Below are 17,721 nucleotides of genomic sequence, written 5' to 3' on the forward strand. Positions count from 1 at the left end.
TGTGATCAGTGAAGGACACTAATTAAAATTTGAAGCTATTAGAAATTTTCACATTTGTTCTGTCAAGTTCTGACTCTTCTTCCATTTACTGTGATTTATACTTTTACACTTTGTTCCCCTCATAGGTGCCTATCTTGTGCCGTACTTAATCTTGCTACTGATAATAGGGATTCCACTCTTTTTCTTGGAGCTTGCTGTCGGGCAGAGGATCCGTCGGGGGAGTATTGGTGTTTGGAATTACATCAGCCCCAAACTTGGAGGAATTGGATTTGCAAGCTGTGTAGTAAGTTTTTTAACATTGTATCATTTGCATTCAGATGTTATGATTTAGACTTCCTGTTTAGGTGCAGTGAAAGGCAATTGATTTATAGCTGGGCATCAAGGTCAGTTCACAGTGTTTTCAAAGATCTTTGAACTTGAATTGATCCATTAAAGCTGTTGGTATATATGTGTCTGTTATATCAGTCAACTTGTATTTTGTGATTCTTTTGAAATTAGGAACTGTGGAGCAGAGTAGTCTTCTGGAGGAAAAATACCTGTAAAAGTATAGGAGTAACATGATAAACATGGAGAAAAGTGAAAATTTAGAAAATATCAGGTACTTTAATGGGACAAGTCATTCCCTTTTTCTTCTGATTTAGTTAAATTAAACTTAGGTTCATTGACTGATGTACAGAAATTCAGCAGGGAATTTTTATTTACATCATAAATGTAACTTTTTGGTTGGTTGTTTTTTTTTTCCTTTTTACTAGGTATGCTTCTTTGTGGCCCTGTACTACAATGTCATTATTGGATGGAGCCTATTTTACTTTTCCCAGTCTTTTCAGCATCCTTTACCGTGGGACCAATGTCCTTTAGTTAAAAATGCCTCTCATACCTGTAAGTCTATGTTAACATAAGGTTCTTAAAATCATATGAAATATATAAATATATATATAAAATATATAGATATATATATATAAAATATATAAATATATATTTTTAAACAAAAAAGAGAAAAACTACAATTCAAGAAGGTATTTGTGTGCAGAAGTGCTGCATGCAAGAGTGGTTTTCTGTCTTAGTAAGATGTCACATTATAATACTTGAAAAAATACAACAAAAGGTTAATCTAAGACACATACACTGTATTTGAAAAGAAGCATCACTGTATGTTAAAGAGCAATGTTAAAGCCAACTGTATGTTAAAGAGCACTGAAATTAGGAGTATGCTATTTAGTGTGTTGCAGAAAAAAAATCTTATTTCTTTTTTTCTGATGTTGATACTGCTTACTTGGTGAAAAACAAAAAGAAAGAAGGATATTTTTACATTTCAACTAGTAGGATACTTCCTAGCAAAAAGTTGTTGGTTGACTAACAAAGGAGAAAATGGAAAGCTGTAAGTATCAATGAAATGCAAGTGATAAGAGCACTGTTTTCTTTGTAAATTAATAGAAATGAGATAAGCAGTCCTTTGATTTTTGCTGTAATGAGATAATCTCTTGTGGACATATTCTATAACAGCATGAAAGGTTCCTTATCCCTTGGGTTTGGTTATCTTGTAACAGTACACATTTTTTATTATTACTGCTATTGAAATATGAATTATTTCTTGTTTTTGTTTCCTTTTATTTCAGATCCTAAATTTTCTTTAATTATCTTTTGAATATCACTTGAATAAAGAACAGCCAGGGATGTTTGAAAAGTTGTACCTTTCTGTAGTGTCTTTTCCAGAGTTACTTGCTTCAGTTATTACACAGAAATAGTGTGAATTGTGAATGTGGACACACAGTCAAACTGACTGTATTCCACAAGCTACTGTCCATTAATTGAGCAGCACTGGTTGTTCATGTACTCTTATCCTTCCTAAATATTAAGATACAGTGTGCCAGCCTAACTTGAGCAGAGGCCATCTGAACTAAGCTTAAAAAAAGAAAACTATTATGTTTGATAACATCTTACCATTTTTAATAGATTATTTCAATGAAGATCTGTCATCTGTGTTAGGTTTCTTTAAAATAGTGTATTTTCCCCTTTTTTTGTTAATTATCTTGACTCAGGACATGCTTACATATATGGTTGATTGTCAGGTATAAATAATTTATAAAGAACTTTAGTAAATATTTTCTCTGAAGAAATCTTTGTATTTATATGTAGATACAGTTTCTTAAGCTGTTTGGTAACATGACTGTAGCAGAATTACAGTATGATCCAAGGAATCACTTCCAGAATATACATAGCAACTGGCATTAAATATATCTGTGTAGGAACCATTTATTTCCTTTTCTCATCACTTGATATCATTATGTTATTATTTTATTGTTTATAAAGGCATTTAGGTCCCTGTTTATTTGTGTGTCGTATCAAAGCAGAGGCAATCAATGATTTTTTTCCCATATGTCTTCAAATTTGTGTTCTTTGCAGAGAGATAGTTTTTCATATTATGTAATTCATAGTATCTTATGCAGATAATATAATTTTATGTGTGATAAATGGAATGTATGTCTTCTTCTAAACCTGTGTACTATTTAGTTCTGAAGTGAGAAATAAATTCTACCTTGGAGTAGGATTAACCATAATGCAGATGAGTATGTTATCCCAAAAGGATGTTTTAAAAGATATGCCCAAAGGCTTTCACTGATGGCAGTCAGTTTTTCTTTTAGACAATGTGTTAAGGCTGTTTTATGAGTTTAGTTTCTTAATAGATGATGATGGCACAGTTAGAAATACTGAGAAATGGTAAAACACTGTTATGAAATCTCTCTCCTGAACCCATTCTTTACTTGCTAACATTTCTTTGACAGTTGTGGAGCCAGAGTGTGAAAAAAGTTCTGCAACCACTTATTACTGGTACAGAGAAGCACTGAATATTTCCAGCTCTCTGTCAGAGAGTGGGGGTTTAAATTGGAAGATGACTATCTGCTTGCTGGCTGCCTGGGTCATGGTATGCTTAGCCATGATTAAAGGCATTCAGTCTTCAGGCAAAGTGAGTATACTGTTCACCTGCACGACATTGTTTTATTTTGAAGCATTTCAGAACATTTCTGTTCACCAAACCCTCTGTTTGATCTCATGAAATCTGTAGGAGCAGGTTAAGTGCTTTGACTCACCCCTGCGTTTGTATAATCTCAAGTAGAAGAATATAAGCAGTTAAGCATTAAACTCCTGTCAATTTTATTGGAAATGGTAGTAATTTAATGGGAATTGAGATCTGAAGAAGAATCATTTTGCTTCTCATCAGCATAATAGTTGCATGTAACTGTACCTCAGCTTTATTGTGCAGCATAAGTCTTTGTGTTTTGAGTGTCTGAGGAGATAAGTTTCCACGTGTATTCGCCATATGACTGCAGTGGATTCACATATGCAGGCTTCTGGCATTAACACAGCTGCTTTCCAGGATTCTGGATTGTTTCTTTTGATAAATGACTTACCAACGCTTTGCATCTGAGCACTGTTACCTTGTCTTCTTTCATTTGCATGCAGCCAGCTGGATTTGCTGGTGAAAGATTTGCTAGATCTGTTGTTCTCAGTGGGATTTTCAGAGGAAAAATAATTTGTCCCAATAGCAAAATTCTTTGCTTTTAAAAAGTTTGGCACTGACATGGCAATTTCTGTGACCTCCTTGGGCATTTCAGTTAAAGAAATAAGTAGCAAGTTTAACTAACAAATAATTTTACTAGACTTTACAGAATTTTTTTTTTTAAGTGATGGGTAATGAAAGATCAGATTTGATAACTATTTTTTGTTGTTTTGACAGTAAGCATTACTTAGTGATTGAATCCATTGGTTATTAATATATTTTCTATTGATTCTTTTCTCCTTTCCTTCTGAAGACAAACTTAGTTTCTCTTCACACTGTATGCCTTTGCCATCCCCAGTCAAAGTGCTTTTGTAAAGAGAAGCATTTCTGGAACAGTTTACTTCTGTCTTATTTTTAATCTCATTGAGTTAATGCTGAATTTCCCTAGAAGTCCAGTGGCTCTTTATCAGTTAGTGACAATGACATCAGGCAGTTATATTGCTTTTGTATAGTATAGAATTTAATTTCTTTTACATTCATGTGATTTTGCTTTCTTCTGCAGAGACAAGGGGAATGAGAGATGTTCTGCATATTTCTTAGAGCATATGATTATATACAAAGGATATAATCCAAAGAATATATCCAGAGGATACTGTGTAGTGAATGAACCTATTGAAAAGAAAGTCCATGTTAAATGTCACATTACATTTTTTTCTTACCTTCTTGTATTTCAGATCATGTATTTTAGTTCCCTTTTTCCATATGTGGTACTTTTATGCTTTCTGATCAGAGGACTGCTCCTTAATGGGTCAGTGGATGGAATTCGTCACATGTTCACCCCTAAGGTATGTACTTAATTGCTCTTTGCAGGGTATTAAAGTTTCTTTGGCAATTTGACCATTTATGAACGCTCTCATTTAAGCTTATTGTTCTCATTGAACATTTGGCTGTATTTCTGTTTGCTTAAATTGCAAAATTTTTGTTTATCTCAGTGGCACAATACCAAGTCCAAAGGCTCTAGGTGTTCCAAGGGTCTATAGAATTGCCTCTCTTAGGTGAGGTTACACACCTCTACAAAGCTAAACAACTGAGAGTGCAATTTACAAGATTCAGGAAGTTTAGAGAGCTCTAAACACTGAGAAGAGAAGTTTGCCATTTTCTGATGTTGAGATGTCTGGTTCTGGGTTGTCAGTGCCTTACTTTGAACTATCATGGTATACATAATTAACTTGTCCCTTTTGAAAAGGAGCATTGCTTTTCCTCCTTTTTAGAAAAAAAAAAAAAATAAAGCTGTTTACATAGTAGCCCAAAGTACAGGAGACCTGCATTTAATAATAAAGTAGTTTTAGTACTTGCCACTCAGCTTTCCCTATCAATTTTCTTATGACATGCCAAGATAGCAGCAGTTCTAAGCATATATTTTTTACTGCCAATATTTTTGCCAGAAATGTGTCTTACACAGCTTTAGATTGTCTCACTGTGGAGGTGTTTAGCTTGAAGATCTAAATTCTACCCACACCTATCTCAAATGCTTGCAGCTACATCTATACTATAGGAACAGCATGTTTCAATACTCAGAGCCCTACTCACGAATGTGTCATTCTGGGCTTCATATTGTATTGTGAAATGGGCTTTCCAACAAGTCCACTTCACAATACAGTTGAGAAGAACAGGAGTATTATTTCAAAAATGAAAGCTTAATAATAAGATAATCAAAATCAATGCACATAGTGGCTAATGCCAGATGACAGGGTGTTGTCAGTTGTTTTGATTCCAGGTGTTTTGAGTCTGGAGAACTGTCATCCTATAAACATGACCTTTGTCAGCTGTCAAATTGATGCAGTCATGTTCCATTTCACTCACTGTCACCACTTCAGAGAGTCATGCTTGTGCAGGAACTTGAAGGCTGCTCAGGCAAATTAGGGAAACCTGAGGAACAGAGAAATGGAATGCTACTAATGAGAGAAAATCTAAAGTGGAGGTGGAGTACAGACCTCTGTAAGATATAATTTGGTTTCTCAACCACAGTGTTAATACTTTCTTCGGCTGAAGAAGTACCACTAGATACTGAGGGAAAATAAACATAGAAACTCCCCTTGGATACCAACACCTCTCAGTATTCACTACTTCACGAGTTAGACTTAAAATAAGTTGCAGCCAGTGCTTACTTTACAGTTATGTTATACTTAATTATACAATTGTTTCAACTGTTCATAAGTGATATCAAAAGAAAAACTGGTTTCTGATTTATTCTGACGGTTTCCAGTTCTGTATCAAAATTTAAGTTGTGGTTTAAATTTGAAGTTAGGAGGCCTGCATGTCCCATGTATTATATATGAATATAAACCTTACAAAATATTTCCATCATAATTTTTTGGACTTGAGCACTAATTTGGACTGTAGGTTCATATGAGACTACCTGAAGAAATTCAGACTCTCCCACCTGTTGTTTCATTCACTCCACTGTGCTAACACTTTATTTGGGCATCCAGGTGATAAAAAGGAGTGCTAAACCAATGTAGCATTATTGAAAATTGAAAATTATCCAGGTAGATAGTTGTGAGAAGGAAGGCAGAAGCATCTTGTTGGCCCCATTTGCTGAGCAAATGACCACATTTTGAGCAGCATATTCCCATGAGTTACGCCAGCACAGGAGAGGACTGGCACATACTGCTGCAGGGTGAGTGTGCAAGACTAATGCAGAAGGGGAGAATTTCTCTGTTTGACATGGCTGTTAAACAAAGCAGAAATTCTAGATAAGAAACTTAATGGAAAACCTAAAGAAAGGTATGTGAATAGCCCACTTAAATCAACTACTGCAGTTAAACTGCAGGATTATATGAAGGTGAAGTACAGAAACTCCAAAATTTCACATACACTACCTAATAGCAAATCAATCTGGAGTCTATTTTGAAAGTTTGGGCTATGTGTATCTGAAAACACACTGCTTTTGATGGTACCAAAGGATATATTATAGGAAGTGAGAAGTGTTTTGATATTTCAACCAGTTACAGGTTTGGTGCAGTTAGGAACGTTCCTTGCGCTCCCTCTGGTGGGAAAGCTCTGCACAACAGAGTAATACAGAGTTAGAACTATGTGCAATAGCCACTTGTGCATTGTAATTATAATCTGAACCATAAATCGGGAATATGTTTATTGTCATAAACACCTTTTCCCAATTATATTGTATTTCAGCTGTATATGAGTGAATAAATAAGCTTTCTGCTGCCTATCTGTAATAAATATATCTCCATGGGAAACTGACATTTTATTCAAAATGTAACAATAGCAGATTTATTTCTCCTGAGAGTAAGACAGTCAGTCTAATAATGCTGACATCTCTGCTGATACTTTTTAGTTCTACTTCTATGAATAAACCTAAGGCTTAAAGAAAATAAAAGATACTTGTATTAATGGAAGCCCTGAATCACCTTGAACAAATCTGATGTTTAAATTTGACATGTGCTTCTTTACTTTTTTTTTATGATTCAGTATCTAGAAAAATTTGGGGTAGACAGATGGTGACTCATAACTTTGTAACAAAGTTGTTTTTTTGGAAGGAGCAATGCAGTTGATCTGAGTGAGCAATACTGCTAAATTTTTTGATAAAACGCTTAGCTGCCCCTGAAGTACATGACCCATTTAACATAGGGTTAAGTTCAAGGCATCTGACTTAAGAGACTTGACTCATGCACTCTACAGCTTGTGGAGGCAAGCATTCATTTCATATATTTTGTTTTGCTTTACTTATTTGCATGTAATAGAATTCCATATAAGCATGTGTATCTTGTGTTCATCCTTTTTTTTTTTTTGTGCATTTGAACAGTAACAACAAAGCAACTTTAATCATACTCATTGCATTTATTAAGAGGGTTGATCAATCTAAAATACATCTTAAGTCTAACAGAAGTCAGTACATATACTGTAAATAAAAGACAGCTAATTGTGTAAAAAAAAAAGTGTTCTCAATTCTCAGTACAACCAGCTGCTATTTAAGTTACATAGCTCCAGTAGTGTCTCGTTGTTGGGAACATACTGTATAGCATGTTTCTCTTCGTTGTTTAGATAATATAGAATAAATAGAAATTCTGGCCCATAAGTTTGCTTATGGGGTCTTCAGGGGTTACATTCAGCTTTCATTTTGTCATAATGAAAATACAGTTGTAGTGGAGTATTAGCATTTTATGATGTAGGGTTTATTCTGTTGTTTTTTCATATAATAGAAATGCATTTTATAGCTGACATATATTATATCTAATTTCAAACAGCTTGAAATAATGCTGGAGCCCAAGGTCTGGAGAGAAGCTGCTACTCAGGTGTTCTTTGCCTTAGGGCTTGGATTTGGTGGAGTCATTGCCTTTTCAAGCTACAACAAGAGAGACAACAACTGCCATTTTGATGCTGTACTGGTGTCCTTCATCAATTTTTTCACTTCTGTGCTGGCAACTTTGGTGGTGTTTGCAGTTCTGGGCTTCAAAGCCAATATCATAAATGAAAAATGTGTCATCCAGTATGAACATCCATTTATTTTTTTAATTTTTATTTTACGGTTTATTTCATTTATGAGCTAACACAGACCACTGAGTTTTTTCTCTCTGTTCTATTGTGTTTTACAGAAATTCAGAGAAGATTTTAAAACTTTTGAAAATGGGCAATCTCAGCCAAGACATGATCCCACATCATATCAATTTCTCAAGCATTACAGCAGAAGATTACAATTTAGTTTATGACATTATACAGAAAGTCAAAGAAGAACAATTTGATTCTCTTGGTCTGAAGTCTTGTCAAATCGAAGATGAACTTGACAAGGTGAGATTAAGTCCTGAATACAGAGATTATGAACAAATGAATATATGTAAGACTGAAATAAGCTGTGAAGTGTAACTACAGAGTATCAGTACAGTGTACCTGTGAGCTGTGCACCTATAAAGACTTGGATGAAAACATGGTTGCATTCTAGCTCACTTGAGGACTTCTGGTTCTGATGAGTTAATATAGACTTCAGTGATTTATAATATATTTTGTTCATTATATCGTTCTTCTCAGGAGGCGATAAGATTTTACTATCTATTAGGTAGTTGTTTAATGAGTATTATCCTGTTTTGAAATCTTACAGTAAGCCAAATCTGTAACAGAAATTACAGCTTTCTAGCTTTAGAGAGGCAATTGCAGATTTAAACACTGACTTCTGTATAGTTGCACCAGCATCTGAAGATAAAATATAAAATTGGGGACTTAGACTTTTGAAGTTTCTATACTATGGCCGCTGTTTAAATTTGAAACAAAAGTATAGAAGTTAAATCCTTTATATGCTTACTGGTGAAAACATAGTATATTTGGTAGTAGACCTTTATAGTAGCTGTCAGGCAAGATTCTCAGTGAAAGAGAGAAAGAAGTTCTGATTGGACACAAGATGAAAATTCTTCATAACGAGTGCAATCAGCCATTGGACTAATCTCTCAGTGGAACTGGTGGTTTCCACACCACTGGACACTTCTGAGATTCAGCTGGAAAGGGTGCTGGGCCATCTTGTTTAGACTGCTTTTGCCAAGAAAGTTTGGACCAGATGATCCATGTGACACCTTCAAACCAAGTAATCTATGATTCTATGAAAGAATTGTGTTAATGCCAATCAACTTAAAAATTCTCATGTTTCAATAAATAGTATTAATTGGGAAAATTGCATATTAGATAGCAACTTCCCACTCTACCTCCAAGATGTAATCACTGACACTGTAGGGACATGAAGTCAGACTTGTCAGGCTGTCACAGTGCCGAAAAAAAGAAATAGATTCATAAATAATGATATAATTTTTTTTTTTCCTCTCTGACAGGCAGTTCAAGGAACTGGTTTAGCTTTTATTGCATTTACAGAAGCAATGACCCACTTCCCTGCTTCTCCCTTCTGGTCAGTCATGTTCTTTCTCATGTTAGTAAATTTGGGACTTGGAAGTATGTTTGGAACCATTGAAGGCATTATCACACCCATTGTTGATACCTTCAAGGTCAGGAAAGAAATTCTTACTGGTGAGTTACACAAACTTTCTTTTCACCATAGAGCAGTAAACTAAATTTTTTTTATTCTTTTTTTTTTGACATAAAAGTTTACAGAGCATTTTACAGAGCAGTAAATCACTATATTCCAGACCATGCACAAGCACATTAATATCTGCCAATAAAACCTTTTCTTGAATGTTACAGTAGCATAAAAACCCTAAAACTTAAATCTTAATTTAATTTCTGTTACAAGTTCTGTATGGTCCGTCCTTTCGGGCTCTTTCAGAATACTTTCCGTTCCAGACTGTGTCACAAATTGAAGAAACAAAGAAAAAGGAAAGAATGAAAAAACATTGCAAATTACTACCAGTTATGCTGAGTGGGCCAGATGAAATCTTAATTTATGATGAAATTTTTATTATGCTAAAATCAGTACAGTTACTCTCTAGAGAACCATATTTTTTCACTGTTAGATGTTTATAAAAATCTTAAACAAGATGTCTGGTTGTTTTGTTTGGGTTTTTTATTACTTGAATGCCCAAAGTTATTTGAGGTGTAGCATGTTCACGTAGTTTTCACTTGTAGGGATTTCTCTTTTATAAAAGACCAGCAAAGGTGTGAAAGTTTTTTCAGCTGTCTTGAAAACCTTCAGGACAGCTGCAAAGGGATGTGAGTACACCAATTCAGATTTCATATCAATGCCTGTAAAAGGTGGGGTAGAAAATAAATTTTAAGAAAAGATGATTTAACATTATCTAACTCTATGAAGAAAATAATAAACTATCAGAGAAATAATACTACATTTTATAAGAGTTAACCTCTGATGCAGCAGAGCACTGCTTTTTTCCCAATTGCTTTCCTTACTTTGCTGAGATAATAAGTTACTTTTGATAGATAAAACCAAAATCTTAAAAAAGATAAATCAATTGATTCTTCAGAAGTCCTAAGATATTGAGCACTTTTTGGTCTGTTTGGTTTTTAATTAGGTCCTAACTTCTTGCTGAATAACCAGTGCAACGATTAGAAATTAGCTGTTCTTCCTAAGTATGTGTGTAAATACCATGATATGTAGTCATTGCACTGGAGTAATGAAGCATTTTACAGTTACTCCTTGTTACCCTGTTTGACCAAAAAAAAAAATTCAAGAACTGCCTTTCTCTTGTAACTTTTTAAAGTGGTGTGCATGTGTGATTTTAGCTAAACTCAGCTGTACTCAAAAGAGTACGACTTGTCTTGTTTCTTGACTGAAAAAAATGAAGTATCTGGATTATTTTTCATGTGGCACTTAAGAAGGATTATGGCTGCAATAGATTGTGTGCTTACAAGACAAAAACTTTCAACTTTAACAGAATTGTTAGCACATTTGCAAGTTTTAAGAGTTCAGGCAAACCAACTCAAATGCTTAAATTTGTTTTACATTCAACAATGTGCCTCATGCTGAGTGGTGGAAAGTTCAGAAAGTCATTACAATGATAGTTCCTACAAGGTTCAAGAAAGTGATTAGACTTCTACCACAGTATTTGAAACATTGTCATTGTCTTACTTTCAGTACCATAATCAATAATAATTCATTGTCTCAGATTCATGCAATGAGTGTATTCTGTAAATATATTTTATATTTTGACCCAGATTAATTTAATCTATTTTTGGACTACTTAGATGTATCCTTAGCCTAAATTCTCTGTAAGAAAAAAAAAAAAAAAGAACACTTAAACTGTAAGAATCAGTCTTACTGATGCTCAGCCTGCAACTGATTTCACGATTTATTGAAATTTGACTTACTTAAGTATTAAGTCCCGTTACTGACAAATTTGGTTGAAGAAAAATGATATTTAGATCCATTATGCAGTATCAGCCTTTCTAGAAATATATTTTGGGTTGTCCCTAAAGAAGGGACAGAAGTGTTGCTTAACGTACAAATACATTTAGACAGGTTCTAACAGAACTTTATGCCATGATCCATCTTTTAAGGGAAGTCTGTTGAGCCTTTGTATTTTTTAGAATCATAGAAACTTTTTATGTAATGTTTTCCCCATATTTTCACTTTTAAGTTCTTTTCACTTCTGAATTCCAAAAAGTGAGGTGGTGTCCAATTAACATGATATATGATGTTTTGCCTACTGGTTGATTTTAGGCTTGCCATTTGCATTACATTTAGTGAGAAACAGTCACTTGATTAATCTCTGCTGCTTAATCAGGACTGCTGTGGTATGGTGATTCTAGTAATTCTAATTTTATAACTTCTCCGTTTTATAGGATAGAGGTAGGATTACTAATATTCTTAAAATTGAGAACCCCTAAACAGTAAAAGGTTATCGACTTTACTTTTGTGAAATAATGTGTTAGTCACTCTTTGTCTAGTCACTCTTTGTTGTAGTTATACTCACATTTCTGTCCTTTATTCCAGTCATCTGCTGCTTGGTAGCATTTTTTATTGGCCTGATCTTTGTGCAGCGCTCTGGAAATTATTTTGTGACAATGTTTGATGACTACTCAGCTACTCTGCCCCTGCTTATCGTGGTCATTTTGGAGAATATTGCAGTCATCCGAATTTATGGAATAGACAAGTAAGTGAAGGAAATGTATCTTGCTGTCCATATCAACACCATCCTTTACAATAATTATTGCTATTTTAATTATATTGTATGAAGCATTTGCAATATACACAGAAATACAAATAATTAGAAAGCAGGTCAATCTGGTCAAGAATCTGGTCTTTTATTAGGAACAAGTTTGGAGCAAGATAGACTACATCAGAACAGTGTACTGAAACCCAAAGAATGATTGCAAGAGGTCCAAAAGAGGAGAATGCAGTAAAAGAGACAAAATTAGAGATTTGGAAAGGAGGCTGGATAGGAGAGTATAGGGAATTTGTATCAACAACGACATCAAGAGAAAGATTTCAAAAATAACCATGGTCTAAGCAACAGATGAGGATGAGTATTTCAATGCAGTATTCCAGGCAGCTTGAGAAAGAAACAAAGCAAATTCTAATGACAGTAAAAAGAAGAAGTTTCAATTTATGAACTAAATTTAGTTTGAGGTGTTTATAGTAATTAATTTTTCTTTGTTTTAGTTGTGAGAGAGGAGATGATAGCAAAAACAGGCTCAAAGCTTACTTGGAAGCAGCACAGTTGACAACAGTAATGTGACCTGTTGGGGATAGGTGAAGAGGAATGACTATAAATCCCTCTTCCTTTTTTTCTTTTTTTTTTTTTTTTCTTTATTTTCTTTATTCCTTTTATATCCAAAATCAGCAGAATGTGTTCAGTGAGTAAGATCAGTATGTGCCACACTTAAGGAATGGCAGAGTTTGTATCAAAAATAACTTGTGCCATGTGCAGGTCAAACACAGCATGCCGTATTAACATGTTGAAGTAATTAAAATAAAAAAAAATTGAAAGTTTATAATTACTTTGCATGAAGAAAAAGTGTGACAAAGAATAGGCAGGGTTTCATTTGACTTTTCACTTGTTTGATCTGAGTAATCAGCCAATCCTTCGTTACAATGAAACAAAAATATAAGAAGAAAATTTAACTTTATGGTTTCCAGACCTTGTTTCTGGTGTATGCATGTAGTACTTGGTCTGCTTGCTCATTAAGGGAGAATTCCAACTTGGACCACATGTATAATCCTCTAATTGATGATTTAGATATAAAAGCACCATGTAGATTATTTTACACATGCAACCAAAAGATGAAACAGATGACTTAGTTATAAGATAGGTAATGTCCAAGCTCCCTTGTGAGTAGAGGTAGCCATGCCAAAAGTCAGCACCTTACCTGTGAGGAAGTTGATGTTTAGGCATAGTTAAAATATGGTAATATTTTGCTTATGACTCACAATGCAGGCAGTCCATGTTTTCAGGAGGGGTTCTGACAGGATACAGTGAAAAGTTAACAGCCAAGTTTCTTGTTTGTAATGACCACCCAAATGTTCCCTCTGGAGTATTCCTAGTATTTATTCTGATGTATGTTTCTTCAGAATATCCTTCAGGAACCTAACAATTCAGTTTGCAAAAACACTCAGTATCAACAGCCTCAGGTTGCCATTGGGCATAGTACCATGGGTTCCTTGTAGATGAAATGCCATATAAATGTTTTATTAGGCATAAAATCTTTGATCAGATGGTAGAAAACCAAAGCATAGCATCCAAAGGGTGCTCCAGAACAGAGACAACCCATGAATCTCTGTAGCCAAGAAGGAAAATCTCCCATGCTGGCATCAGTGCTATAAGGAGCTTGAGCTAAAGCAGACTTTAGGAAGAGGAAAAGTAGGATGGAGACAATGGAAGACTTGAAAAGAAAGATACCAGATTCATGTTCAACTGGAAGAAGAACTGGAGATCTCATAAAGAGAAGGCTATCTGTAGAGGGCACAATCGATTTGTAAATTCAGCTTCCTTTTAATAATGTGTTTTATTTCAGTGTAAACCAACAATAGAATGCCTTAAGCTGAGGAGGTAAATTTTTTTTCTGGGAGTTTACATGACAGAAGCTTCACATGTGTAACTGCTTGGAAAACATCCTTCTGTAAGAGCTGTCTTCTATAAGAGATTCACATTTCAAAAGGGAGTAGGAACTCAAGGGAGTTAAAACAATCATTGCTTGTGCACACTCCAAAAGAATTATTTCTAAAAGCATTCTCTGTTTCTACTGGCTCTGGAACCATGTACTCCATCATGAGTACAGAAATAGGAGTTCATGTCTTAACTTATAATTTTGAGGACAAAAGGAGGCAGTTTTATAGCTTGGCAAAATTTTGTTTCAGCAGCTTATATGATGCAAACCATAGCTTATGCGTAAGTTAGTTTTTTAGACTGCAGCACATGTGTGGGTTCAAAACTAGTATTGCACAATCTGTTAGATGTGCTGATAAACAACCTAGTAGACAATACAAGAAAATATAAAAAAGAATCTTATAAAAGAAAAGTGAGTTTAAACATCTTCCAGCACAGTCCAGAAAGCAGCTTACTAAGTCACTGCAGTATGCAGGGATTCCTTTTGTTCATCTGGTCTGAACTAATAGTATAAGCTCTATTTTTCAGCCCATCAAGTAATTTAAACTACAACTTTTTCTAAATATGTTTTTTTTCCAGTCTGTTGATTCCCTCAGGTTAGGTGCTATGTATCAATTATAGTGCTCAAAATCTCAGTGTCTACACTAACAATAACATTTTGATCTTTTCACAGATTTATGGAGGACCTGAAAGATATGCTGGGGTTTTCTCCAAGCCAGTATTATTACTACATGTGGAAGTATGTTTCACCATTTGTATTGTTATGTTTGCTGGTAGCTAGCATTGTCCAAATGGGATTAAGTCCTCCTGGTTACAATGCTTGGATTGAAGATACGGTATGTATATAGGATGTATATGTGTATATGATGTAGGGTTTGTATGTATATATGATACTGTCATCATCATAGTGATTGTACCTGAAGCATTTGAGAAACACATGAACAGACAAATAAGTTACGATTAGAAATTCCTAATCAGTTTAAATAATGACATGGTTGCTTTTATTTCAAGTAACTGTGATGTAAACCCAACATTTTTTTAAATTGTAGAGTAGTTCTACTTTAAAATATAACTGACACAAACTTTTATGTTCTAGGTGACTTTTATTTTGTAATGTATGTCGAAATTTTTAATGATGGGAGAGGTTGTTCACATTCATTAAGTCTTATTTTACTGCAGAAAACAGGTGATGACTTCATAAATCATTTCAGATATTACATCAAGTTTTTTATGGGGAATTAAATATTGAGATTTAACCATGTCATATTTTTTTCCCTTTGGGAACACATATCACAGTGTGGGTTGCAGCTGTATTAGAACGTGTCTCTGATAAGAACTTGTGAGGATAAGTGGCAAAACAGTTCTGAGCTTTGACTTCAAAAAGAGGTTCAGTCAAGGTAACTGAAGACTTTGGGTAGTTGTAGGCTCATGAGCCCTCAGCTCTTTCTACAGGTTTTTAATGCAAAATGGAGAGAGGGAAAATGTCAGAGAAATTAATCTAACAACTTTTCCAAATTGGCCAGGGGTGGGGGGAAGTCACAGCAAAGACAGGTAAAGGATAAACACAAGAGGCTGGCTTTACTATAGGTAGATAGTATTCCTGCCTCTATCCAGACAACTGCATGATTCTAAGAAGAATGCTCTTGTTACATTTAATTCTTGTCCTCAAAAATTAGAAGGAGAAATACCATAGAATACCAAACATGCCATTCCTTTCCACGTCCAAAATTAGGCAAGTGGAGCCTGTTGGCCATTGATGCATGGATTTAATACAGGTGTGGGGTGTAGTCAGTGCCCCAGCATTATAGTTTACCTGAAGTTTATGCAAAGTGCCATAACTCAGATGGTTCCTGTCTAGACCAGCTGTCAGCCTACAGAACAGTTTTACAGGGGTAGTTACAGATACATTTGCACATTTGTCTGTTCTGCACACGCTTTAAAGCATCAGGGAACAACTACAGAGAAATGTAACAGCCTAAAGTGAAAATCTTGATTTGTGTGTTGCTGAAGTGCTCTCAGAAACTGTTCAACAGTGTTTTAGTCCTGCTCCATTGGCTGAAAGATAGCAATCCTACATCTCCATGACTCTTCAAATTTGAGATCTGTAGTGGTGCCCACACTGTGAGTGCAGTGGAGTATGTGCTTGAAAACTATAGACCTCAGTGAGGACTGCAGGTTTTTGTTATTTTTCTGGTAAGGATGATTAATAGTTTTTCTGTTGTATTTCTCAGGCTATGGAAGAGTTCCACAGCTATCCAACATGGGGAATGATTGTTTGTATATCTTTGATGGTGTTGGCCATACTGCCAGTACCGATAGTCTTCATGGTACGCCGTTGCAACCTTATTGATGACAGTTCTGGTAGTTTGGCATCTGTATCCTACAAAAGAGGGCGGATAATAAAGGAACCTGTTAATCTGGAGGGAGATAATACAAGTCTGATTCATGGGAAGAGTCCAAGTGAAGTGCCATCTCCAAATTTCGGCAAAAACATATATCGGAAACAGACTGGATCGCCAACCCTGGACACGGCTCCAAATGGACGTTACGGTATCGGCTACCTGATGGCAGACATGCCTGACATGCCAGAGTCTGATTTGTAACCACAGGAAAAAAGTTCTGTTTGTTTCTTCTCTCACTGATCACGGCCTTGCCTTGAGAAGTGGTCAGCGTCACTTACTAGGGTGTGATCTCAGGTGCTCCATAGTGACAGTCTGTAATATGTCATGACTGTATGTGCTGGTTGAGAAAACTCCCTTTGGATTGATTCTCTGAGTTTTTATTTGCACTGAAGAAAACATTCAAATTCAATGGCAGCCTACATCTGCCAGCATAGCCAAGAATTTAATTTTTTAATTAATTTCTAAATTTAAAGCTTTCTATTTCTGAAGCCCAGGTCTTGCTCAAATGATAAAGTATTTCTGAGATTATATCATTGAAAATCCATTTCTTTTCTGCTCAATTTCAGGTTAACTCCCAAGTATTAATGGTGAGCTCCATAGTAGTTCACCAAACCTGTGTTTGTGTAAACACCTGTATATACCTTATGTAGATATGCTGTACTTACTTTATTAGCACTGATAATTACTTAGGCTATTAGCTGAGTAAAAAATGAACCTGCAAACTATTTTCTTATGTAATAGCTGTATAGAGCAATAGTATTAGAAAATCAAGGAGTAGACTTATAGGAAAGCGATCAAAGATTCCCTGTTCACTGGGGACTGCATAAACTGTGGCTGTATATTTTGTGTAAAATATTTGCTTTTTCAGTGTGAAAACAATGTTAGAGTGAGTCACTCCAAGAATCTTAAGGATTGTGCAGATTCTGCATTTTTTCTATGCTGTGTGCCTAAAAAAGACCTTGATATTTATTGTGGTTACAAGATTACATATATATTATATTTATATAATATACTTGTAATGTAAATATGTATATTATTCTGTATGTAATTGTTTCAAAAGTTGGAGCAAGATGGCTTTTTAAATTAGTCTCCTTCAGTTTTGCTTCTGTTTTATGCAGATAATTTTTTTCAGTCAGTAATTGTTAAGAACTGTATGGCATTACATTTTAACCTCTGAATAAAGAGATTGATAAAGTATTTCTCTGTGATATCCTAATACACTTAGTATAACACACCCTCCTTTTTCCTCATCTGAACTACCTGAAAGACATTTACTAGATTAATAGAGATGCTAAAAGAACTT

At 34.9% G+C, this 17,721-nt stretch overlaps 1 protein-coding gene across 1 annotated transcript in view; it reads left to right on the plus strand.

Annotated features, from left to right (window-relative positions):
• The window catches only part of SLC6A15 (solute carrier family 6 member 15), a 36,761-nt gene extending 19,262 nt beyond the window's left edge, over positions 1 to 17,499 (plus strand). The window contains exons 3-12 of the mRNA XM_083860473.1: positions 126 to 283; positions 753 to 879; positions 2,784 to 2,965; positions 4,234 to 4,344; positions 7,768 to 8,009; positions 8,116 to 8,308; positions 9,334 to 9,526; positions 11,904 to 12,063; positions 14,690 to 14,852; positions 16,248 to 17,499. Of these exons, the coding sequence (XP_083716599.1) occupies positions 126 to 283; positions 753 to 879; positions 2,784 to 2,965; positions 4,234 to 4,344; positions 7,768 to 8,009; positions 8,116 to 8,308; positions 9,334 to 9,526; positions 11,904 to 12,063; positions 14,690 to 14,852; positions 16,248 to 16,619 (1,901 nt within the window). The 3' untranslated portion in view covers positions 16,620 to 17,499. The remainder of the gene's footprint in view (positions 1 to 125; positions 284 to 752; positions 880 to 2,783; positions 2,966 to 4,233; positions 4,345 to 7,767; positions 8,010 to 8,115; positions 8,309 to 9,333; positions 9,527 to 11,903; positions 12,064 to 14,689; positions 14,853 to 16,247) is intronic.
• Positions 17,500 to 17,721: the final 222 nt, after the last annotated feature.

Source organism: Zosterops lateralis, assembly GCF_965231275.1.
Source record: "Zosterops lateralis genome assembly, chromosome: 4".
NCBI lineage: Eukaryota > Metazoa > Chordata > Aves > Passeriformes > Zosteropidae > Zosterops > Zosterops lateralis.